The 27,314-nt window shown below is 40.2% G+C and overlaps 1 protein-coding gene across 6 annotated transcripts in view; it reads right to left on the bottom strand.

The window, feature by feature from the left end:
• Positions 1–27,314, bottom strand: part of ARHGEF4 (Rho guanine nucleotide exchange factor 4) — a 246,065-nt gene that overhangs the window by 22,886 nt on the left and 195,865 nt on the right. For 2 of the 6 annotated variants that reach the window (XM_073889674.1, XM_073889673.1), the window contains one exon: positions 2,894–3,066. The exons of 1 other annotated variant lie outside the window; for it this stretch is intronic. In XM_073889674.1, coding sequence (XP_073745775.1) covers positions 2,894–3,066 — 173 coding nt within the window. Of the gene's footprint in view, positions 1–1,296; positions 1,324–2,893; positions 3,067–27,314 lie in introns of those variants that run through there. 3 more of the 6 variants (XM_025855342.2, XM_073889675.1, XM_073889677.1) reach the window with 2 other exon arrangements.

The following is a 27,314-nucleotide window of genomic DNA, read 5'->3' on the forward strand; positions in this document are numbered from 1 at the left end:
GAAATTGAGATGTGGTCTCTCTTTCTGAAGTCAATACAAATAAGAAAGTGTCACAATTTAGAACATGATACATGTGTCTAAAAAATACAAGTGAATGTGTGATTTTAGAGCAAGATAAATATTCTTTAGTATGGACTTTTCTTTGACATCTGTTGCTTCTACAATCTCTAAGTATGATACACACGTTGACCCTAGCAAACCTTCTTGCCATGCATGTGAGCCAGCAGTGAGTGCTAGAGGGTTCAGGGAATGCACAGTGGGACTGTTGGAAGGCCAAGTGAACTAGCCTGTTATTGGAGAATCACCCTTTATAGCTCTCAGTTTCTGATAAAGTGGGTCTATTTAATGCTGCCAAAAAATCATAATGGGTGTCTGCCTTTCCTGAGTTCCTTATACACCCATATAAGTGACCTTCCTATAGCTCCCCGTGGGACTCAGGTGCCATATCCACCCCATAGGAGGAGACTGAGGCCCTGAGGAGAGAATGGCTTGACACATGTCCCCAGCTAGCCAGTGGCAGGATGGGGGGAAGACGCAGGGCTGTCAGCCTACAAACCCAGGCCCTGTCCTTTATGCTATACTGCCCTGAAAGGGATCTAGAAGTGCAGGTGGGTGTCATAAAGGCGAGCAGCCTGGTGGACCCTGACCACGTCAGGAGCCCAGCCTCCAAATGGCATGAGCTTGCTGCATCCCTGGAGAGGGGCTCCTCGGTCTGGCTGCCCTCCTCCGGGATGTGACACGTCCTTCCCCGTGGAGGCACATCCAGGAAAGACAAGTACCCTGGAAAGCACTGAGTTCTCTAACGTTACCAACGTTACCACCCTGTCTACTCAGGAGCCCCACATACCAAGAAAGACCTTCGAACTGAATAGGAAATAAATTCTCTAAGTGGCCAAAAGAGGTGATATCCAATTCATAATCTAAATTACCTTCATTTCCCTCAAAAAGGTGCCCTCTGCCAGAGCCTAGTTGTTATTTTAGAGTAGTCCTGGCTCTTGGCTTCCCTCATCCAAAGCATCTTAGAATGAAAAACTTGTCAAGGGCTGGGGCGCCTGGGTGGCTCAGTTGTTAAGCGTCTGCCTTTGGCTCAGGTCATGATCCCAGGGTCATGGGATCGAGCCCCGCATCGGGCTCCCTGCTCCGCGGGAAGCCTGCTTCTCCCTCTCCCACTCCCCCTGCTTGTGTTCCCTCTCTCGCTGTCTCTCTCTCTCTCTCTGTCAAATGAATAAAAATTAAAAAAAAAAATCTTAAACAAAAAGAAAAACTTGTCAAGGGCCTCAGAAGGCACCTCCTCACCAGCAGCACAATGCGACGGACCAGAATTTCACCATCAGGTAGGACACACGCAGCTATGGAAAACAGATACAAGAACTCTGACAATGCAGCACTGATGGTCACACACCTTTTCAGAGTCCCTAAAAGCTGTGAGTATTTCCTCTTTGTTATCGTTCTCATTGCTGGAAATTTACCAAGAACCCACCACATGCCGGGGTATTTACATTATTTCAGTCAGTCTTCAGGTAACCTCATGGCCATCCTATTTTATAGTTAAGTAAACCAGCGTTCAGAGGGTTTACCTGCTCAGAGCTCCACGCCTGGCCCAGGGCAGGGAGGAACTCCCATGCAGGTCTGGGAGGCCCCAACACTCAGATTCTACCCCCTGCACCATGCTGCTCCCCACCAGGGCTGGGGCCCAAGACTGAGGAGGGCAACCTGAGACTTTCAAGGAAAAGCAAACCATTATCTGTGAATTCGGCTTGAGATGACATAATTTTAGGACATCTTCCATTCAAAATAGCTGATGAGAAGTACTTAAAGAAAGACTCTGTGTATTGGAAAAATCAACTTACTTGGATATGTGCTATTTAACACACCATGGATTTTGAATAAAGCATTATTTAATGACTTTTAAATCATTATTCAGATCCGGGTCTGAGAGAAGAGTTCATCCACCATCTAGTTTGTACCCATCTGTCGAGTAGGTAATGAGGACGGCATACTCCTTGAGGGCTTCTGAGAATCCTACCAGCCCATTCATTCACACTGTTCATAAATTGGCCCCCTCCTGAGGTGCTGCAAGATCCTGGGTGGTCAGATTCTGGTTTTGATGAGGCAGAAATACATAGTAGCTTATGACCAGAAAGAGAATGTGGTGTAATGGATGTGAGTTATGAACCACATTATGTTTAGGGCTCCCCTACCAGCCGAATTAAGTAAAAAAGAAGAGGGGGAGAAAATAGGAGTACAAATGAGAAAAAGAGAGGAGTCAAGGTCTCAAAATGTCTCTGTCCTTGGAGAATGCAAAAGGAGTCCTTGGTATGGGAAGCAGTTTTGCCTGGAGGAAGTATGTCACTAATTTCTTCTGTTTAGGTAAGAACAGCCAACAAACAAACAAACTTGTACACAGTTGTCATAGCAACCAGAAAGCTTTTTGAGCTCTTGGAGTCAATAGGAGAGAAATCAATTTTCACTTGCCTTGCTTCCCATCCTGCCCAGACAACTTCTTGAAGGGACAGGGGACTAAGCCCTGGCCTCCATTCTGCCAAGCAGACCTTGTTTGATCCAGGATGGCTTACAGGGGCTATTATGGGGAAGGACAGATCAGCATTCTTTCATTGTAGGTCCTGGGTCATGCCTGCCATTCTGGGTTCCCTGTAGGCCATGAAGGCAGAGCGGCAGGTCCTGTATTTGGGGAAGCTCTGCTGGTGGACCCCACATCCTTAAGTGAGAGCCACAGGCTGAAACGGTGCTGTGTACACGTGGGGGCCACTGCCATCTGCTTGGAACACAGAGACTGTGGACATCTAGGCCTGTGCGAGCATGCTGGACTCACCCTGACATCCAGGCCATCTGTCCCAGCCCCATCCCTTCACCCATGCAGCCTTGACCCTACCTCATTGATGGCTAGCTGCTCACCACCCCCTCCAGGGTGGCTGTAGTGGTGGCTGGAGCTGTGCATGTCCTCATACAGGTCCTCCTCACTTCCCGCCTCATCAGCACGGATGGCTGTGTCCAGAACTCCATCAGGGATAGCTGGAAGGAGAGACACCAGCTGGCAAAGAGAAGCTGAGGAAGGGGGACAGGCAGAGCAGGAGATGAACCTTTTCAGGATAAATGCTCCTTCTTTGAGAGGAGGGAGAAGACCTGGGAACTAGTTTCTCAAACCAGTTTTGCTGCAAAAACATGGTCTGGTTGAAAGAGTGCACAGGTTGACATTCACCCCATTGCTGTTAATCACCTACCATTCAATCCCCACCACCTCCCTAAGAAAGGAAACAGAAATATCTGCTGGAGCATGACGTTCAAGAGTCCCCTCCAGCTGAATTCAATTCAAAGCCATCTACCAATGTGCCAGGTATGGGAGAAGGCCCTTAAGAATAATGCTAACAATTTATTATGAAATATATATGTATCCAAAGAAATATACAGTATATACATTTAAGTATAGTTTGGAAATTAATAAAACGAATTCCATAGTACTTACTCTGCTTAAGAAAAATACCAGAATCTTAGAATTCAACCACCTGCATGCCCTACTCCAACTGCATTCCCCTCTCTTTCCTTTAGAGCTATCCATTATTTCTATAAATCCCACCCATGCTGTGTTTTAGCATTTATTTCTGTTGAGTCTTGCATGGTTTGACCTTATATAAATGGGACCATCCAGTAGCATTTCTGCTTTGGCTGGCTTTTTTTTTTTTACTCAACTGCTTGTGTAGCTGTGATTGATTCATTCTCACTGATGCACAGTCTTACATTTTATGAACATGTCAAATTTTACATATCCATTGCACTGCTGGAGAGCAATGGGTGCTTTTCTGTGTTGCTGCTGGTATGAATGATGGTACTGCAAACATACCTACACACCTCCTGGGCACATGTTCCACAGTTTCCCCTTGGACAGTGGTTCTCAACCTCTTTCTCATTACTGCCCCCTTAAGAGCCTCTTATACATTGTTTTCCTAATCATCCCAATGAAACTTTAATACCACAAATATACTGTATATTTGTTATATTCCGTGGCTCTTTGGAAGGCCACAAATCATTGTCATGCCTAAGATTTTTGCCCTCTTTGGCAAAATCATTACCCCTGGTGTGAATTGATGCTCTAGGGTGGGTAGGACCCAGGTGTTGCATCCCTGGGTCCTAGGTATGCCAAACTGTTTCCCAAAGCTATTCTACCACTTAACATTTCCAACAGTGGGGCACCTGGGTAGCTCAGATGGTTAAGTGTCTGACTTTTGAATTCAGCTCAGGTCATGATATGGAGTCCTACCTCAGGCTCTACACTCTGCATGGAGTCTGCTTAAGACTCCCTTTCCCTCTCCCCCTGCCCTTGTCCCCCACGTGCACACACACACACTCTCTCTCTCTCTCTCTCTCTAAAAAAAAAAAAAAAAGCCTTGCAACAGTATGTATGAATGTTCCCACCACACCACATCCTAGCCAGCTCCAAAGACTGGCGTTGTCAGCCTGTTGACAGGCTGATGGGTATGGAATGGAATCTTACTGTGGTTTGAATTTACATTTCTTTGATCGCTAATGATCACTAATGAGGCAAACACCTTGTCTATGTTTATGGGTCATTGGTATTTCCTTTAATGTGAAAAATCTATGTCTATTGAGCTACTGGTCTTTAATATAATCAATAATGTAAAAAAATATATTTCTATGTATGTGTATATATACATACACTGCCCCAATTCTGCATACTAAATCTTTGTCGCCCACTTGTATCACAAGTATCATCTCCCACTTTGTAGCTTGTCCCTTCTCTTTAAGATGCTTTTGATGAACAGAAGTTCTTAATTTTCATATAGGCAAATTTATCAATCATGTCCGGTGTGGTTTATAATTTTTGTGCTTAGGAAACTCTTCCCTACCTCAAAGTTGCAAAGATACTCTTCTATGTTATCCTTCAATGTTTTATAGTTTTTCTTTTGACATTAAGTTTTTATTGCACTTGGGAATGCTTTTTGTGTATTGTGTAGGTTGAAATCTGTAGTATTATGATTTATAATAAATTTTATATTTGGTCTTTGACCCTTTCCAGGCACAGAGCTCCTAAAACTCTTGGGATGTTCTGTGATAAGAGTGATAAAGGTTTCTTTTGTTATGTTAATGATGACTTTTGGAAAGCCCCTAGTCTGCCCCCCAACCCACTTCTAGGGAGGGGAGAAGGTCTGGACCAATAGCCAGTGGCCAATGATTTAGTCAATCATGCCTACATAGTGAAGCCTCCATAAAAACCCTAAGGACAGTGTTTGGAGAGCTTTTTGGTTGGTGAACACATGGAGATTTGGGGAGAGTGGTGCACCTGGAGAGGGCATGGAAGCTCTGTGACCCTTCCTGCATACCTTGCCTGGGACTCTCTTCCATCTGGTTGTTCCTGAGTTCTATCCTTTTGTAATAAACTGGTAATCTAGTCAGTAAAATGTTTCTCTGAGTTCTGTGAGCCGCTCTAGCAAATTAATGAAACCCAAGGTGGGAATTTGTTGGAACCTCCCATTTATAGCCTGTGGATCAGAAACACCTTGGGCTTGTGACTAGTGCCTGAAGTGGGAGAACAATGGCGGTCTTGTAGGACTGAGCCCTTGACCTGTGGAATCTGATGCTATCTCCAGGTGGAGAGTGTGAGAATTGAGAGCTGAATTGTAGGACACCTTGCTGGTGTCTGAGAAATTGCGTGGTGATGGGAACACACATGAGAATGGGATCCACAACCTTTAGAATCCAATTTCATTTTTTTTCTGTAAGGATAAGCAATTTTCTCAGCACCATTTATAGAATAGACAGTTCTTTCCTATGAATCCACAATGTCTGCTCTGGCCTTAAATCCAGTTCTGGACTCTATTCTTGTGGGAGGCAGAGTAATGGGCTCCAAAAGATGTCAAAGTCCTAATCCCTGGAGCCCACAAATATGTTATTTTACATGACAAAGAGGAATTAAGATTGAAGATGGAATTAAGTCTGCAAATCAGCTGACATCAAAATGGGATTATCCTACATTCCCTGGGTGAGCCAAACATAGGTGAAAATATTAACTTTGAAGACTCATCTCAAGCAGTACCTCCTCTGTGAAAGTCTTCTCTAACATCATCACTCCAAGGACTGACATCGGTTTCTATCTCACTCCTAAGGAGCGTTGTACAGACAATGGTCATGGCACTTATCATACATCCCCTATACATTGCACTGTCTGACCGTCTCCCCAAAGGCAGTAACCATGCCTTATTCATTGATGTAGACTTCAGTGGGTGTTAAAGAAATGAATGAGTAAAGAGATGGATGGGAGCATGGTGGACAGAGGAACGACTGAACAGATGAATAAAAAAATGGATTTTGCATGGTGCACTGGGTGTTATGAACAAACAATGAATCATGGAACACTGCATCAAAAACTAATGATGTAATATATGGTGATTAACATAACAATAAAAAAATTAATAAAAAAAAATGGAAAGATGAGTAAGTGAATGTAGGAAGGCCTGGAGGATGATGGCAAGTAATGGAAGGTAGAGCCTTTGAGGCCTGGCAGAGCCAATGCCTGGAATACAGCTAAAGCTTCGTGCATGTGGCCAAATATGGACATAGAGGCATGGGACTTGATGAGAGAAGCACTCTGTCCCTGGAACTGGAACTGACTGGAGAAGCCCTCTGCTCTAGCCTGGCAGTAATGGTCTGAGCCCTGCCCCTGACCCACACAGTCAAGCGTCCCAAGGAACCCTCATCATTTTTATTTCATTTCTGTTTTTAAACTGTTATTATGGAAAGTTCTAAATAAGTACAAAGGGAGAGAATGAATCTTGTACATCCATTATCCAGCTTCAGCAATTCTCAACATGGGGGCGATTTTGTTTCATCATCCATATCCCCTCCACCTCCAGATCCTAGATATGACATAATTTCATCTGTAAAAACCATAGTATATTTTTATAAGAGATGAGGACTTGGTCTTTATAAAAAGTCACTGCATACACATCTAAAACAGACTATAATCCATCAGAGGTTGTCTTAGTAGCATACCTTCTCCTCTAGGGCATTAAAAAAACTTTTTAGGGGCATCTGGGTGGCACAGTTGGTTAAGTGACTGACTTTTGGTTTTTTGCTTGGGTCGTGATCTCAAGGTCGTGAGACTGAGTCCTGTGTGGAGCTTTGCACTCAGTGCAGAGTCTGCTTGGGATTCTCTCTCCCTCCCTCTGCCCCTCCCCCTGTCTAAAATAAATAGATAAATCTTAAAAAAAAAAACCTTTTTATTTTGAAATAACTATAGAGTATAGGGAATTGTAACTGTAGTGCAGAGGTCCTGTGTACCCTTCACCCAGTGGTTATAGCTTATGAGATTCTAATATAATATCACAGACAGGAAAATGACTTTGGTACAATGTGTGTTTATGGTTCTACATCATTTTATCATCTGTGTAGATTTGTGTAACCACCACAGCAACTAGTATGTAAGCTTTGGAGGATAGCTTTTTCACTCAGCCAAATGCCCTTGAGATCCGTCCAAGTTGTTTGTATTTATACCTCATTCTTTTTGTTGCTTACTAGTAGTCCATGCAATGGATATACAAGTTTGTTCAACCATTCAACCCACTGACAGACATCCAAGTGATTTCTAATGAAAGTACTATGAACATTTGTGTACAGGTTTTTGGATGGATCTAAATATTCATTTCTCTGGAATAAATGCAATTGCCCAGGGGTATAATTGCTGGGTCATATGGCAATTGAATGTTCAGTTTTCTAAAAAACTGCCAAACTATTTTCTAGAGCAATTGTACCAATTTACATTCTCACACTCAACAATGTGTGTTTCTCAGAATCCTTACCTGCATTTGGTATTGTCACAATTTTATATATATTTTTAAAGATTTATTCATTTATTTGAGAGAGAGAGAGAGCAACAGTGGGGGGAGGGGCAGAAGGAAAGGAAGAGAGAGAATCTCAAGTAGACTCCCTGCTAAGCTCTTAGCTCCCAAAGCAGGGCTTGATCATGACCTGAGCTGAAACCAAGAGTTGCACGCTCAACTGACTGAGCCACCCAGGTGCCCCTGTTAACAATTTTATATTTTAGACATTTTGATAGGTGTACAGTGATAATTGGATCATGGTCTTAATTTGCATTTCCCAAAGGGCAAGTGTTGTTGAACATTTTTTCATGTGCTTATTTGTCATCCATGTATCTTTTCTGGTGAAGTATTTCTTCATTTATTTTTGCCCCTTTTCTAATTAGATCGTTATTATTTTGGTTTGAAAAATTTTTTTAATTTTTAAATTTTAATTTTTTTTAAGATTTTATTTCTTTATTTGACAGAGAGGTATATAGCGAGAGAGGGAACACAAGCAGGGGGAGTGGGAGAGGGAGAAGCAGGCTTCCTGCTGAGCAGGTAGCCTCATGCAGGGCTTGATCCCCGGACCCTGGGATCATGACCTGATCTGAAGACAGACGCTTAACGACTGAGCCACCCAGGTGCCCTGTACTTTTTTATCCTCTTAACAAGGGTTTTCATGAGCAAAAATTTAAAATTTTTATAAAGTTCAATTTACTTATTTTTCCTTTTATGGGTAATGCCTTTGGAATCATGTCTAAGAACTCATCACCAAACCCTAGTTCCCAAAAGATTTTCACTAATGTTTTCTCCTGAAAGCCTTATAGTTTTACCTTTTACATGTAAATCTATGATCCATTTTGTGTTTTTTTTTCTTTTTTTCTTTTCTTTTTTGGTCAACTGTTTGTACTGTAGATAAATTAGATGATATAGACAAATTCTTAGGAACACACATCTACCAAGAATGACTCAAAAAGAAACAGCAAATCTGAATATACCTAAAATTAGTAAGGAGATTTGAAGCAGTAGTCAAAAACTACCCAACAAAATAAAGCCCAAGATTAGATGGCTTCACTAGTGAATTCTACTAAACATGTGAATAAGAATTGGCATCAATCTTTCTCATGCTCTTCCAAAAACTGAATAAGAGAGAATACTTCCTAACTAATTAAAGCCAGACAAAACACAAGAAAACTACAGACAAATATCCTTTATGAACATAGATGCAAAAATCCTCAACAAAGGATTAGTAAGCTGAATTCAGTAAGTAAACTATTAGTAAACTGAATTCAATGGCATATCAAAAGGATTATATATCTTTACCTACTAGGATTTATTTTTGGAATACAAGAATGGTTCAGCATATGAAAACTGTTCAATGCAATATACAACATTAATAGAATGAAGGGGAAAAAAAAAACTACATTGTCATCTCAATTGATGCAGAGAAAGCATTGACAAAATTCAACACCCTTTCATGATAAAAAATACTCAGCAAACTAGGAAAAAAAAGGAATGTCCTCAACATGATAAAGGCCACATGTGAAAAAGCCGTAGCTAATATACTCAATGATGAGAAACTGAAAGCTCTTCCTCTAAGATGAGGAATAAGACAAGGATGCCCACTTTCACCACTTCTATTCAAAACAGTATTGGAGGTCCTAGCCAGAGCAATTAAGCAAGAAAAAGGGGGAAAAAAAGGCATCTAAAATGGAAAGGAAGAAGTAAAGTTATTTTTGTTCAGAGATGCCATGATCTCACATGCAGAAAACCCTGAAGAATCCACAATAAATCATTAAGGCTAATAAATAAATTCAGCAAAGTTGCAGAGTACAAATCGACACATAAGAATCAGTTTTATTTCTATACACTTGCAATGAACAATTTGAAAAGGAAAAATAATTTAATTGCAATATAGTCATATTGGAAATAATAAAAATACTTAGGAATGTTTAACCGAGGCAAAAAATGTGTACATTGAAAATTACAAAACCTGCTGCAAGATATTATAGAAAACTTGATAAATGGAAAGACATTCCATGTTCATGAAATGGTAGATTTAATACTGTTAGGATGACATTACTACCCAAAGTAATCTACAGGTTCAATGTAACCCCCATCAAAATCCCAATGGCATTTTTACAGAGAAAGAAAAATTTATCCTAAAATTCATATGGAATCTAAAGGTACCCTGAATAGCCAAAATTATCTTGAAACAAAAACCCCCAAATTAAGTTGGAAGACTCACATTTCCTGATTTCAAAACTTACTACAAAGCTACAGTAATCAAAACTGTAATATTATCCTAAGGATAGACATGTAGACCAGTAGAATAAAATAAAGATCCCAGAGATAAACTGTCATACATATCATCATTTGATTTTTGACAAAGATGCCAAGATAGTCAGTGGGGGGAAAAGACAGTCTTTTCAACAAATAGTGTTGGAAAACTAGATATCTGCATTCAAAAGAATGAAGCTGGATCCTTATCTTACACCATATACTCAAAATGGATCAAAGACCTAAACATAAGAATGAAAACTGAAAACTATAAGACTCTTAGAAGAAAACAGAGGAAAGGCTTTATGACATTGGATGGGGAAATGGTTTCTTGCATATGACACCAAAAGTATGGGCAACAACAACAACAAAATAAATAAACTGGAATACATCAAAATTTGAAAGTATTATGCATCAACGGATAGTTTCAAGACAGTGAAAAGGCAGCCCACAGAATGGGAGAAAATAATTGCAAATCATGTATCTGCTACAATTCAAGGACAAGAACAACAACAAACTGAATGAAAAATAGGCAAAGGTCTCGAAGAGGTATTTCTTCAAAGAAGATAGACAAATGGCCAATCAACACATAAAAGGATGCTCAATATCACTGATGATTAGGAAAATACAAATCAAAACCACAGTGATATACCAGGTCACACCCTTTAGGATAGCTATTATTATTATTTTTTTATTATTATGTTATGTTAATCACCATACATTACATCATTAATTTTTGATGTAGGGTTCCATGATTCATTGTTTGCGTATAACACCAGTGCTCCATGCAGAATGTGCCCTCTTTAATACCCATCACCAGGCTAACCCATCCCCCCCGACCCCCTCCCCTCTAGAACCCTCAGTTTGTTTCTCAGAGTCCATCGTCTCTCATGGTTCGTCTCCCCCCCACCCCCGATTTCTCCCTCCTTCATTCTTCCCTTTAGGATAGGCTATTATTAAAACAAACACCAAGAACCAAAAACAAGGCAATAACAAGCACTGAGGAGGACTGGAGGGCCTAGGACCCTCAGGCGCTGCTGCCAGGAACATCAACAGTGAAGCTGCTGGAAAACAGTCTGGCCGGTCCTCAGAAAGGAAAATACAGAATTACCGTATGATTTAGAAATTCCACTTCAAGAGAAGTGAAATCAGGGAATCAAAAAGATACTTGTAGGGCACCTGGGTGGGTCAGTTGGTTAACTGACTGCCTTCGGCTCAGGTCATGATCCTGGAGTCCCGGGATCGAGTCCCACATCGGGCTCCCTGCTCGGCGGGGAGTCTGCTTCTCCCTCTGACCCTCTTCCCTCTCGTGCTCTCTATCTCTCATTCTCTCTCTCTCAAATAAATAAATAAAATCTTAAAAAAAAAGATACTTGTACACCAATATTCATAGTAGCATTATTTACAATAGCCCAAAGTTGGAAACAACTCAAAAGTCCATCAACAGATAAATGGATAAACAAAAGGCGGTATATACGTACAATGGAATTTTATTCAGCCATAAAAAGGAACAAAGTTCTATTTCATGCTACAACATGGATGAACTTTGAAAACACTATGCTAAGTGAAATGAGCCAGGCACAAAGGACACACACTGTATGATTCCATTTCTATAAGGTACCTAGAACAGGCAAATTCTTAGTGACAGAAAATAGATTAGAGGTTACCAGGGTCTGTAGAAATAGGGGAACATGAGTTATAGCTTATACAGAGTTTCCATTTAGGGTGATAAAGCTTGGTAATATATAGTGGTGGTGATGGTTGCACATGTGAAAATAATGAATGCCACTGAATTATCCAGTTAAAATGGTAAATTTTTAAGTATATATTTATCACAATTTAAAAAACAAATAATATATACCAAAAACCACTGAATTTTACACTTTAAGTGGGTAAGTTGTATGGTATGTGGATTATATCTCAATAAAGCTGTTTAAAACACTGGTTGGCTATACCTGCTTGGACCTATTTCTGAATTCTCTGTTCTGTTCTAATAATCTATTTGTTTATTCCTCCAATACCATACAGTCTGTACTACACAGTTTTCTGTAGCTATATAATTTTTGAAATTTGGTAGCATAGTTGTTCTTCCAACTTTATCCCTCTTTTTCAGAATTGTTTTAGCTATACTCATTCCTTTGTCTTTTGTATACATTTTAGAATAATCTTGTCTATAGTTATAAACTATAGCCATAGTTGCTGGGATTTGATAAAAATTGCATTAAAACTGTAGATCAATTTGGAGATAATAGACATCTTTACAAAACTGTTGAGTCCTCCAGTTTGTGAACATGAAATATCTCTCCATAATTTAGATTTTCTTTGATTTCTTTCAGCACTGCATTACTTTAAATCAAATCCCAGACATCCTATAATTTAATCTATAAATACAATAAAATATGTCTTAAAAGATACAGCCTCTCTCTCTCTCTCTCTGCTATCCTTCTTCTCCAGGGAATTTAAAAATCAGTGGTCTTGGGAGAAATAAAATAGATTCCTTGTAAGAGTCACTACTTTCCTTGGCTTTTTTCCTAGCTGGGGTCTCAGCAGCTCACAGAATGATTGCTCACCTAGCAAACTTAGACCAGGGAGAAAAGAAAAGCACATTTCAATGTGAGTGCCTCAATATTTTTACTCATCATCTAATATTCCAGCTTCCATCACAGGGTCTGGTCCAGAAGTCGTGTTTGCATTAAAGGAAAGGGGGTGGGGAATTCCTGGGGGTGAGTGGAGGCCATAGTGGGAGAATGACCCCAGGACTAAAGTTAGTAAATCCAGGCCCTGGCTGGTCTGTGCAAATGGCCAGGGGCAGAGTCAATAACTTGCCCTCTGAGAGGTGGTCCAAACTCCTTCCTTACAAAGCAAGGCCAATGGAAGATTCACATGCAGTTAGCTTATATGAAGGCATTAAAGGGTGGAGCAAGTGCTCTATGAGCGTCTTTGGATGAGTAGATACATGACCACAACATGGCCTGGTCAACACAAAGTCAGTCTTGACTTCAGATTTTTAATTTGCCTGTAGGAAGACAAGTCAGCAGTCTGATCCATTCTGAGATGCTAACTATTTGGAACACAGCTAAGAATTTTGGATTCTAGACAAAAGGTCACCAAGGCCCTTTTACCTCTGATGAACAGCACCCAGACAATTCTTTGTGTCCACTTACAAGGAAAAGCCGTGGCTGAGCCAATGAAGGGAGACAGTCCCTGGGGATCTTTTCTGTGCTGCCCTAGAACCCTAGAAATTAGTGGTTCTCAAAGTATGGTCCTCAGACCAGCAGCATTTCTTGGGAATTAGTTTCTGGGGTCCCTCCCCAGACCTCTGGGGTGGGACCCATCAGGTTGTGTTTAACAGCCCTCCAGGTGACGCTGGTACAGAGCTGAAAGTCTGAGATTACTGCTCTCAGTCAAGAGTCCTTAACAAAGTGACTTAGTAACTCCTAGGAAATTTCTGCTTCAGCAGATCCAGGTAATACAGTCTTTGGGGGTGGTCTCGGGGCCCTTTTAGAAAACTCTAAAGAGCTTGGCACATAGTTGCAGAGTAGAAACAGGAATTTCAGAATGTCAGAGCATCTGGAGGGGTGCACGCAGCCTCGGCTATTGCCCCAGCACCAACTACCCAGGGGCTTCCATTTATTCCATCTATGCATTTCTTTCTTTCTTTCTGTGAACTCACTCAAAAGGACTTAGCGCCCATTGTGTGTGTACCACCAGGTACACTCTGGGTTCTGAGGATGTGGTGTGAAGAAAACAGACACATCCCCTGCTCTCGTGGGGATCAGGGTCTGGCAGGAAACACAGGAATTAAATGGTGACAGGTGGCAGGGCTGTGAAGTGGCAAGCATAGGAGACTCTGGCCAAGCCTGAGACATCCTAGACACCTCGAGGTGGAAGTGACCTGTGGGGAGATGAGAAGGGGTGGCAAAGGGTATTCCAGGCAATGGGGGTGGCATCAGGCCCCAGAAGCAAGAAGGTGGGGTTGTCCAGGGACATGGAAGAGTCTCAGAATTCCAGGAATAGAGAAAGGGCAAAGAGAAGGAAGAGGCGAGGTCTGATGGTCACTTCCTGGGAAGGACAGCTGGTGCAAACACTGTTGTCCTAGACAGCCCCTTGCGGAGCAACTAGAGTAAATTCTCAGGGCTGTCACCTATGGGCTTCTTACTACATCCTAGTGATTCACACAGGGAAGGTTAAATTGTGTATCTTGTTCTAAAGATGAGGAACTGGGGGTCCAGAGAGGTTAAAGTTCCTTTAGAAAAATCACCCAGCTAGCAAGGAGTCCAAGCTCAGACACCAGCCAGATCTCTGAGCTGCTTTCACCAGACTGAGTTTGTTTACATTTCTTTCTTTTCTTCTGCATGTGCTGATGGCAAGTCAGACAAGCGTCTGTGAGGTCTGTGCTTACTGCTAGAGGAGCCCACAGGACAGGTAGAGTCCACCCAATCATTAGTAACCTATCAGTGGCCCTGCATCGATCACCTCGAAGCTGTAACCAGGTACAGTAGCCACTTCCTGCCCCGTGCTCTGAGGCCAGGTCTGGGGAGTCAGGAGTGCGGACCTGGGGCGGTGAGGGGAGACAGTGGGTATCCTCCCAGGGGCCAGACCCCACTGGTCTGGGTGCCAGACTGCCTCCTGACATGACTAGTTTCTCCTCATGCGTTATTTGCTCATGAGTTGGAATCTGCCTTCTGCCCTAAATCTTGTCCAGCTTCCAGGTTAAAAACATTTTTTTTTCACTAAATAGGCTTATTTGTTAAAAGTTTTAGCTTTATAGAACAATTGAGTAGATAGTACAGAGTCCCCATATTCCCCACAGCCAGTTTCCCTAATTATTAAGATCTTAAGCTACTTTTGTTACAATGAATGAGCCAATACTGATACATTATTATTAACTGAAGTCCATACTCTCCTCAGTGTTTCCTCAGTGCTTCCTTAATATCCTTTTTCTGGGGCACTTGGGTGGTTCAGATGGTTAAGCGTCTGCCTTCGGCTCAGGTCATGATCCCAGGGTCCTGGGATCGAGTCCTGCATCAGGCTCCCTGCTCCTTGGGAGCCTGCTTCTCCCTCTGCCTCTCTCTCTCTCTCTCTGTCTCTCATGAATAAATAAATAAAATCTTTAAAAAAATATATCCTTTTTCTGTTCCAGGATCCCATATCACACTTAGTGATCTCCTCAGCTCAAGATTTTTTATTCAGGTTGTACAAAGGCTCACTTATTCAAGCTTCTGAGAGCTTTGTCCATTTGGTAAATAAAACTTTATGGCTTCTATAACACCAACCCTGAATCCCCTCCATCCCACAAGGCCCACATGCAGGGTTTTCTCACAGGAAAGACTTTGAACTTCTTTTGTCCCTACTAGTCTTCCTGTCCTCTTATTGCTGGGAGCAAATAGCTTTTTCTGAGCATTTCCAGAGTGCCGACTGTTTTACACATCAGATTCAAGCCGCCTTAGGAGACAGGTATTATTAGACACATCACCCAGATAAAGAGGCTCCGAGAGCTTAAGATGCTTGCTTGTCTCACAGAGAGCCAGCAGCAAAGGCAGGACTAAAGGTTGTTCATTAGTATGTCTTCTTTGGAGAAATGTCTGTTCATGTCTTCTGCCCATTTCTTGACTGGGTGTGTTGTTTTATGGGGGTGTTGAGTTTGATAAGTTCTTTATAGATTTTGGATTCTAGTCTTTTATCTGATGGGAGATTTGCAAATATCTTCTCCCATTCTGTCAATTGTCTTTTAGTTTTGTTGACTGTTTCTTTTGCTGTGCAAAAACCTTTTATCTTGATGAAGTCCCAATAGTTCATTTTTGCTTTTGTTTCTCTTGTCTTTGGAGATATGTCTAGCTATATATACAATAGAATATTACTCAGCCATAAAAAAGAACGAAATCTTGCCATTTGCAATGACATGGATGGAACTAGAGGGTATTATGCTGAGCAAAATAAGTCAATCAGAGAAAGACAAATACCATATGATTTCACTCATATGTGCAATTTAAGAAACAAAACAGATGAACATAGGGCCAGGCAAGGAAAAATAAAATAAGATGAAAACAGAGAGGGAGGTAAACCATAAAAGCCTCTTAACTATAGGAAACAAACTGAGGGTTGCTGAAGGGGAGGTGGGTGGGGGGGATGGGGTACCTGGGTGATGGGCATTAAGGAGGGCAACTGAAATTCTGAGTATTTATCCAAAAGAAATAAAATCAGGATCTTGAAGACATATTAGCATTCTCATGTTCATTTCAGCACTGTTCACAATAGCCAAAATGTGGAAACAAGTTAAATGTCCATCAAAGAAGAATGGATAAAGACGATGTGGTACATACATACAATGGAATGTGGTTCAGTATTAAAAAAGAAGGAAATTTTGCAATATGCAACATGGATGAAACTTGAGCACATTATGCTAAGTGAAACAAGCCCGTCACAGAAAGATAAATATTGCATGATTATACTTATATGAGGAATCAAAAATAATCAAATTCATAAGATCAAAGAAAAGAATGGTAGTTGCCAGTGGCCAGGAAGCGGGGGGGGGGATGGTAGTTACTAAAAAATGGGCATAAAGTGTCAGTTAAGCAAGATCATAAGCTCTAGAGATTTGCTCTACAGCATTTTACCTATAGTCAATAATAATTTATTGTATACTCAAAAATTTGCTAAAAGGGTATATCTCATGTTAAATGTTCTAAGTAAAGTAAAATAAAATTTTGCGAGTTTGTCCTTAAAGAAGGTGAGGCCATGCATGTAAAGCTTTAATGTTCAGCTCATGGAGGCTGAGCATGCCCATACCAGTTTCAGGTTGAGGTAACTTTTCAAATTTTGCTGTCTTCACATGCACAATGGAACCTTCAGTATAGCTGGGCTTTACCTTCGAAGGTCATTCTAGGTGACCTTTTTGGAAGATCTGCACCTCTTTTCAGTTTAGATCAAATATTCATATGGACTTGCTTTAGCTTATTATAAAAAAAAGACCCTCCCTAACATATAGTTACACATTTTAACAAATGTAAATAAATATATTGCTAGATTGGAGAGACCTAGAGGAACTTATGTTTTATACTAATCTTGATGCTCATTTCTCTGTAAATGCTAGTATGGGTGTCCTTATGTTTCCATCTTCTGAGGCTGATGATTTTTCAATTTTAGCATTTAAATTTGAAGATACTGTATTTGTCCCTTCGTCCCAGGTAACTGCTGAGGTGAATCCTTTTGCAGTGATTATGGTTATTTGGATCAGACTGATTTTTCCTGGATCTTGAAGATGTAGTTTGTATATAAACCTCTCACATTCTACATGTAAATGAAATATTGGTAGACTTCATTTCCATTGTCTGTCCACAGAGTCAACCGTAGAGTGTTCTTGCAATATGCTTTGACTCTTGCTGCGTGAATGAGTGGTTTCATGAGGAAAGTTGTTTTCCACTCTGTGCTCTGAAGTCTATGGCTGTATAATTGTCAGCATGAGCTATCTTCTGCTTGTCACAGCCACACTTGGTTCACATTCGGATATTGGGCATTTTTGCACTGCAGTCATTGTAACAGTTTCCCAGGGGTGGTTGAAGATGTGCTCTGAAGCCTAGATTGTCATGTGCCCATGACCTGCTCTGTCAGGGCAGTGCTAGGCAACGGTGAGGTAGCACCTGCCCCTGCCCCTCAAGGTGGGGGAGCACTGTTCCCTCCCAGAGGCATCAGATCCTTCTGGTTCTCCAGTCTGGAGTTTGTCTTCAACTCCTGGCTCATAAACCCAACCTGGTTGGCTCTTCTGCCTGGAGGTCTGATAGAATCTCAAAGTTCATGTGCCCCAAGCAGAGCTACTGACCATCCACCCACACCTGCTTAGCTCACAGGCATCCTTGTCCCAACAGCTAACAACTGCATTCTTTTGTTGCTCAGAATGAAAGTCTTGGAGTTCTCCTTGACACTTTTCTCTTAAAATTCACATTCAAATCTATCAGCTCTGCTTTTGCTTTATTCCCCAGAATCCAACCATTTCTCATCCCTCCACCACTAACCCTTGGTGCAGGTCACATCACTGCCCCCTCCTCCACCAAGTGACCCAAGAGCCTCCTGGCTATTTCCCTGTTTGAGCCCCTGTCCTCTGCACCACAGCCAGAGTGTTCCTTGGTAAAATACAATCAGATCACATCACTCCTCTGCCTAAACATGCAAATGCTCCCCTTTACTTTCCAGTAAGAGTCAGTCTTTACCATGGTGCCCATGGCTTGTGTCCTGTCTGGCCTCATTTTCTCTCTCTACCCCTCCCCTCCACTCCAGTTCCCCTGGGCTCCTGACCAATCTAAGGATTAACTAGTTTTGATAGAAGCTACCAGGAACCACTAATGTGGACATTAATAGCATGTACTGCTGGCCAAAGTAGTTGATGCAGAGAGAGGCATATGTTTAACATCCTGACATTTGAGGCTCAAGTCGTAAATTTTGCTGGAAATCATTCAGACTTCCTAGAAACTCCATTTTTCTTCTCCTCTGTATCATCTCTCTCTTTTTTTAATCAATCCTGACATTGCCTATTCAAATGATCATATTCTTTCAGACAGATAAAATAAATTTACTCAAGGCTACTTTTCTCTCATTGTCAAAATATTTCCCATAAAAATCCTGGCCATGGGCTTGAACACTGGTGAAACTTTGAATAATCTGGGGGTGGGGTAAAGGGGTTGAAGTCGGGATAAAGAGAGCTAAAAGAACAGGTGTGCTAACATGCTTGGACTATTTTGTTTTACTATCAAGAAAGTGTAATCCAAACCTTTCAGATTCAGATTTAGCAAATATTTTACTTATTTCTCTGTCACATGGACTAAGTTGTCTTCATTTTATGCAAGAGAAATGCTGTAGCCTGGAGAGGCTTTACCAGGTCACAGAGAAAATAGCAGTAGAATTGACACACAAACTTGAGTCCTATGGCTTCAGGACTGACACTCATACTTCTGCACTACCAATTTACTCAGCTCTTGTTTTTTGTTTTCCCAAAGACCTGTCCGGAATTAACTTAAAGAACACTGTCCATTTTGGATCTGCTTTTATTATTATTTTAAATATTTATTAATTTATTTGAGAGAGAGAGACAGCATGCATGAGTGTGTGTTGGGGGGGGTGGAGGGAGATGGCCAGAGGGAGAGGGAGAGAAACAGACTCCCTGCTGAGCACAGAGCCCAATACCCGGTGGGGCTCAATCTCATGACCCCTAAAATTGTGACCTAAACTGAAATCCAAAGTCGAATGCTTAACTGACTGAGCCACCCAGGTGCCCCTGGATCTGCTTTTATTTATTTATTTTATTTTGTAAAAGATGTTATTTATTTATTTGATGAAGAGAGAGGGAACACAAGCAGGGGGAGTGGGAGAGGGAGAAGAAGGCTTCCCGCTGAGCAGGGAGCCTGATGATGCTGGGCTCAATCCCAGGATCCTGGGATCATGACCTGAGGCTAAGGCAGGTGCTAAAGCCACCCATGTGCCCCCTGGATCTGCTTTTAAAACACAAACATGAATGAATTTGATTTCTGAAATGGAGAAGTCCCCTGAAATATGATAAAATGTAGGGCTCTGTAAGGATGTTAACTTCCATTTATTATATGCCAAGTGTGCAAATAAATTAATCTCAGTTACAACGCTAACACTGTGACTCAACTCTCTTTAATTATTCTACTTCGAGGTGTTTAAGGTCAAGCAAAATTTATTATCCCGTGTCAGAGAATGTTAAAATATCTCCCTCAACTACTCAATAAATATTTTTATCTCAAGGGTTTCCAGTTAATAGTGGAATAACTACTATCAGAAAAACTCTCCCATGGATAATTATATCCACTGGAAAAAATGTAAAAGTCAACAGTCTGATGGCCGTGGAGAATGACCCAAAGCAGGAAGAAACTGGAGGTGAGGAAAACAGAACACTACTGGGTTAAGTTCCTGCTCTTCTAGTTTTTTTGCCTTAGGGCAGGCTCCAAGAGCTGGCTAACACTCAGGTAGGAACCTGCAGTCATAGTCTCACTGATGGAAGAACCAGAAAACAAAACTCAGGGTGATCATAGAAGCTGGAGCGAGGAAGACAATCCCAGAAAGGAGAGAGCTGCAAGAGGACAGCTACTGATAATTTCTGGGTGGAACTCTGCCCAAATCTCTGGCTGACTCCTGAACTGGGAAGGTATGGGGAGGACTAAGAAATCTAGCTAAGGATAAAAAACTGAGCAGGAATGTGAAGTTCTCATTCAGTCACCTTAATTTCCTGCTAAAAGAAAAGAAAAAAACCACAATACTCTTTAGAGACAGATTACAGAGACTCTACAACTTAACATTCAATGACCAATATACAATCCAAATTTATCAGACACTTGAAGAAAAGGAAAATGTGACTAGTTCTCAAGAGAAAAGTCAGTCAATCAATGGAAATTAATATTAGATGATCCAGATGTCAGAATTAGCAAATAAGTTATTGTGACAATGCTCAGAAATATACAGAAAAACCTGTTTCTAATGAAAGAAGAAATAAAAAATAGCAAAGAAATGGAAATTATAACAGGGAATCAAATGAAAATTCTAGAACTGGAAAGTATAGTACCTTCAGTAAAAATATTCACTGGATAGGCCTACAGCACATTGGAGATATCAGAAGAAAAAGTCAGTGAATTTGAAGATGGACTAGAGAAATGATGCAATCTGAAAAAGAGACTTAAAAATGTTGGACAATAATGAACAGCACCAGTGGCTTGTGAGACAATATCAGATGAGGAGAGAGTGAATGGGGCAGAAACAAATCTTAAGAAATAATAGCCAAACATTTCACAAATTTGGTAAAAGACATAAATGTACAAATCAAGGACATCAGTGATCCCCAGGCGAGAAGTATAACAATATCTTTGAATTGCTGAGGGTAGGGGAAGCTGTCAGCTCAGAATTCCATATCAGCAAAAATGTCTTTCAAGAATAAAAGTGATAAAATTTTGAAAGAAAAAAAGAATAAAAGTGATATAAAGACATCTTCAGAAAAATAAAAACTAAGATAATTAGTGACAAGCAGATCATTACTGCAAGAAATACTAAGTTCCTCAGCTTGAGGTGAAGTAACAGATGAAAACTCTGATCTTCAAGGAGGAATGCCACGCCCCAGAAGTGGTAAAAATGTGGGCACACACAACATGTTACTTAAAAAAAAAAAAAACAACTTCTTTAAAATAAAAGCAAAATTTATAACATTATATTATGGGGTTTATAGTGTATGTAGATGAATGTATGCAGCAGCCCTATTATGAAAGATGAGAAAGAGATGAATGAGCCTGTATAATTGCAAGGTTCTTACACTTTACATGAAGTGGTATAATATTACTCTTGGTAGACTGTGAAAAGTTAAGGATATATATGATAATCTCTAGAGCAACCATTATAAAATAATGCAAAGGAATAGTGCCAAACCAACAATAAATAAAAATGGGATTTAGTAAAAGGAATCAATTAACTCCAAAGAAGGAGTGGAATGGGTAATACAGTAGGTATATGTTTACCTTTTTAAAGAAACTGCCAAAGTGTTTTCCAAAGTAGTTGTACTTACTGACTGATTTTTGAGAATGTGACTAGGTTAGATGTGTCCCTTTTTCACACAACACAGAATCTGGTTGGTTAATTTCTTTTTTTAGAGCTTTTGCTCCATTCTAATGAGTATGTCTTTTAATTTTCCAATGTTATGTGAGATCATAAAACAAACTGGGAAGTATTTACTCCTTTATTATTCTCTGGAAGAGTTTATATGAGATTGGTGTTATTTCTTCCTTAAAATTTTGGTAGAATTCAGTAGTGAAGACACTTACTCCCATTTTCTTTTATGAGAAGGTTTTCTAATTATGAATTTAATTTCTTTTTTAGATATAAAACTCTTCAGATATTCTGTTTCTCCTTGGTTAAATTTGCTAAGTTCATTTTTCTAGGGCATTAAACTGGCATCTAGTTTATTGTCATAATGTTGCTCAAAATATGGTCCTAAGACTTTTTTAATGTCTATATGTATGATCTGTAATGAGTTCTTTCCCCATTTTCACACTGGTACCTTGTGCCTTCTCTCTTTTTTACCCCCGTTGATCATTCTCACTAACGGTTATCAATTTTAGACTTTAAGAAATTAATTATTAGACTTTTCAAAGGAACAACTTTTTTTTTGGTTGATCTTCTTTATCATATGTTTGTTTTACATTTAATTGACATTTACACTAATTAATTCTTCTCTCATATTTAGTGTTCCCTGCCTTCTATTTAACTTGTTTTTCTTCTAACTTCTTTAGATATAAGCGCATATCTTAGATATGCTGTGGTGGTCCAAGGAGGATGGGTTCCATTGTTTCTGACAGAACACATGTGGAATACTATGTCTGGCACTTGGCAACATTCTTTCCGAGGAACCCTCACAAAGATGAGCATATCTGTAGAAAGTAACTAGGGCAATAATATGTCTATAAATATCAGGAACAGTTATAAGTTACTATTGATGATTATCCTGGCAAAGGGAAGAGGAGGAAGGGGAGATGAGAAAGATTTTCAGGCTTCTGAAGGGCTGTCACTTAAGAAAAATAAAACTTTATTTGAATTACTTTAAGGCATGAGCAAGAATGAAAAGCTACAGGAAGGCTGATTTTGGCCCAGCATTAGAATGAAGCCTTTTTTAAAGCGGTCAAATTTTCCAAAATTAAAACTAATGTGTTTAATCAGGGAAGAGGGGAGTGATATCTGACAGGAGTAATAATGAAGGGTTTCTTGCCTGTGGTTAATGATTAAACCAGGATGGCTTTAGCCATTTGTGATATTATTCTTCTAAGCCAAAGACTAGCCTTAGTTCCCTGCACATACTGCCATTGCATGCTTGTCCCATGAGTATTGTTAAAAAGAAAACCACAATAAAAAGCTGAACTCTTAAAAAAAAAAAAAGAAAACCACAGGCCCAAAATGGAGTCACTTATGTTAAGGGCCCCACATAAGCGAAGGAGACTTAACATCTGACCCATCTGCAATTTCAGCTCCTCCTTCCCCCAGGAATGTAAACTTTAACTTTTAAATCAACATGAATTTCCTGGTCAGCACTAGGAAATTTACTGATAGACTCTTTCCGTTCCCCTGGGGAGGGTGATCTTGCCTAAAACAATGGATTTTTTTTTACTAATAATTTCCTTTTTTCTGCTGCCTCTCTACTTTTATTTTTTTTTATTTATTTTTTTATTTTTTTTATTGTTATGTTAATCCCCATATATTACATCATTAGTTTTTGATGCAGTGTTCCATGATTCATTGTTTGTTCATAACACCCAGTGCTCCATGCAGAACGTGCCCTCCTCAATACCCATCACCAGGCTAACCCATCCCCCCACCCCCCTACCCTCTAGAACCCTCAGTTTGTTTTTCAGAGTCCATCATCTCTCATGGTTCGTCTCCCCCTCTGACATACTCCCCTTTTCTTCCTCTCCTGTTATCTTCTTCTTTTCCTTTTTTCTTAAAATATGTTGCGTTGTTTCAGAAGTAAGAGATCTCCCTCTCTACTTTTAAAAACCTTTCCTTTTCTGCAGCTTGACGGAGCTCCTTTCTATTTGCTGGATGGGATGCTGCCCAATTCATAATGGTTTTATAAAGCCAGTTTGATCTTTTATTTTTTATTTTTTTTAAGATTTTATTTTTATTTATTTGAGAGAGAGAGAATGAGAGATAGAGACCATGAGAGGGAAGAGGGTCAGAGGGAGAAGCAGACTCCCCGCTGAGCAGGGAGCCCGATGTGGGACTCGATCCCGGGACTCCAGGATCATGACCTGAGCCGAAGGCAGTCGCTTAACCAACTGAGCCACCCAGGTGCCCCCAGTTTGATCTTTTAAATTATGCAGCAATGTCCACAGTAGCCAAACTGTGGAAAGAGCCCAGATGCCCTTCAACAGATGAATGGATAAAGAAGATGTGGTCCATATATACAATGGAATATTAGCCATCAGAAAGGATAAATACCCAACTTTTACATCAACATGGATGGGACTGGAGGAGATTATGCTAAGTGAAATAAGTCAAGCAGAGAAAGTCAATTATCATATGGTTTCACTTATTTGTGGACCATAAGGAATAGCATGGAGGACATTAGGAGAAGGAAGGGAAAAATGAGGGGGTGGAATAGGAGGGAGAGGGGAACCATGAGAAACTATGTACTCTGAGAAACAAACAGGGTTCTAGAGGGGAGGGGTTAAGGGGATTGGTTAGCCCGGTGATGGGTATTAAGGAGGGCACGTACTGCACGGAGCACTGGGTGTTATACGAAAACAATGGATCGTGGATCACCACATCAAAAACTAACGATGTATTGTATGGTGACTAACATAACATAATAAAATAAAAAAAAATTACTCAGTTGAGTTTTTGTTATCTAACAGTATAAAAAAATATAAATAGCATCACTGAACAGAAGAGGGGACCCCTGGGCTGACTCTCACAGCCAGAGCATTTCCAGCAGAGCCCACGGTGTACCCTATCCTCTTAGAAGGAAAGGGAGGCAAAGGTAGAGCAAACCAAGGTAGCCCCGAGGATAGGTTTTTTTTCTTTTATCAGTTTCTGTTCTCCTCCCATCCTGCCGTGTCCCATTTCCAGCCAGGACTCTAGGACACCTCATTAAAAAACAAAAACTCCTGCATATAAAATCGTGATTGGAGATGAATCCTTTACAAAAAGATTCATCACAAGATTCCTTTCAATGGTAGGCAACCCACTTCCACCTCCAGTGCATTTACACAGTTTAGCTTTTCTTTCTTTTCTCTTATTATGAAACAAGTAGGTTTTCATTGAAAACAATTTTAAACAGTATCTAAAGTAAACAGTGGAAGACTGCCCATCATGCTCCCTGTATAAAACACTATCAATAATTTGACACATATCTTTCTACATCCATATTCTGTACACACACATGTACCTACATGTCAAGATTCAGCTTTTCCAAAATTTAACTTATATACAAATCCATATGTAATAACTTTATTATTATTATTTATTATGTGATCCTTAACATTAATCCAAGGAAAAATGGAAATTCTGAGCATTGAATGCTTCTTAAATGGCAGGCATTTTGCCAGGAACTTTACATCATTTATCTTGTTTAATTCTCATAACAACCCAGACAGTAGATTTCATCATCCTCATTTTAAAGCTGAGAAAGTGGAGATGAAGAAAGATAAAGTGATTTTCCTAGTAAGTTCTTGAGTTCAGATTTGAACCCAGGACTGTCTTAATTAAATTCTCATTTATATACCCTCTACTGTTCAGACTCCCCATCTCTTAAAGACTGCAAGAAACAGGGGCACCTGGGTGGCTCAGTCGTTAAACGTCTGCCTTCAGCTCAGGTCATGATCCCAGGGTCCGGGGATCGAGTCCCACATCGGGGTCCCTGTTCCGTGGGAAACCTGCTCTCCCTCTTCCACTCCCCCTGCTTGTGTTCGCTCTCTCTCTATCTCTCTCTGTCAAATAAATAAATTAATTAAATCTTTAAAAAAAAAAAAGACTGCAAGAAGCATTTTTCCATTATTGTGCCCTCATAACCAATCTGCTGATGAAGAAATTTGGTCCCCCAAACAGAGAGAACTTTTGAGTTATATAAACTAGACATAATCTAAACAGTCTCAACAAACGACAGCTCCTTAATGTTTTATGAGACAGATCCTATAACTCCTTTCTAATGCACATGACCATGACTTGTGAAATAGAACCTTTCAATCTTTCAAATTCTAACCTGTTAACCTGTGAGGACACAGTTTTCTCTCCTCCTCAGTATCAAAGCTCCCCTGCCCAGTCTCAGGTCACCAGTCTTCCAAACTGCTGACAAGGCAGTTCTCAAATGGGGCATTGGCTCTTAGTTTGCAACTGTATAGAAAAAGAGAACCTGGATTCCCCCCACCCAGTTTTTATTTTGAAAATTGCAAACCTTAAAGTATGCTGCTTCACCTAGATTCACTAACTGTTTACACTTGCCACATTTGCTTTGTCTAGTTGGGTTTTTTTTTTTAACTGAGATGTAACTGACTCATAACATCAAGTTCAATTTAAAGTACATAGCATGTTGGTTTGATACATTTATATATTGTAATATGATTACCACCCTTTAGCAGCACCTGTAATCAGGCACATAATTACTTCTTTTTTGTGGTGAGAACAATTAGTTAACAATTGAACAATTGTTAGACTAAATTAGAATAATTTAGTCTCAGCAACTTTTAAGTTTATAATATAGTATTGTTGACTATAATCACTTTGCTGTGCATTACATCTCCAGAACTTATTTAGCTACTAGTTGCAAGTTTGTACACTTTTTAAAATTTTTTAAATTTTAAAAAATTTTAAAAATATTTTATTTATTTATTTGAGAGAGAGAGAGAACATGAGCAAGGGGAGGGGGCAGAGGGAGAGGGAGAAGCAGACTCCTTGCTGAGCAGGGAGCCCGAAGAGGCTTGTGGAGGGGCTTGTGGAGGGCCTTGTGGAGGGGCTCAATCCCAGGACCCTGGAATCCTGACCTGAGCCAAAGGTAGATGCTTAATCTACTGAGCTACCCAGGTACCTCGCAAGTCTGTATCTTTAAACAACACCTCTCTAGGTCTTTCTCTTTCTCCATATATACATTTTCCTCCCACGCATGTTTTATGTCACACAATTCATTTTGTGTTAAACCATTTAAAAGTGAATACCATTATCAAATATTAGAAAATTAACATTTGCTCAATAATATCACCTAAACTAAGCTCACATTAAGGCTCCCGATTTTCCCCAAAAGAAGTTTTTATAACTGGTTTCTGTCTCCATTGTATCTCAGTGCCCAGGGCAATACCTTAATAACAATTTGATGAATGAATGAACCTAACACTTGGGGTCAGGTAGGGTATCAGGTATTAGGTATCGGGAAAAGGTCACAATGTTTACACCTTGCATTTGATTGTTACATCTCTTTAGTTTCTTCTAACTCAGAAAAGTAGGCCTACTTTTGTTTGGAACACCTACTTTTGTGTAACCGGCCTCACAATATTCTAAACTTTTTCTTCATTCCACTTATCACAAACACCAGTACCTAGCTAATTCCAGGACTGTGATAGATGCCATGGCTGTCCTGTTTGTTGCTATACTTTTAGTTCTAGCACAGTGACTGGAGAACAGAAAATGCTCAATATTTGTTGAATAAATGAGTGAACTGAACTAAGT

This window comes from Callorhinus ursinus, unplaced genomic scaffold (assembly GCF_003265705.2).
Source record: "Callorhinus ursinus isolate GAN/ISIS: 27379988/994484 unplaced genomic scaffold, GSC_fseal_2.0 scaffold114, whole genome shotgun sequence".
NCBI classification, from domain to species: Eukaryota; Metazoa; Chordata; class Mammalia; order Carnivora; family Otariidae; genus Callorhinus; species Callorhinus ursinus.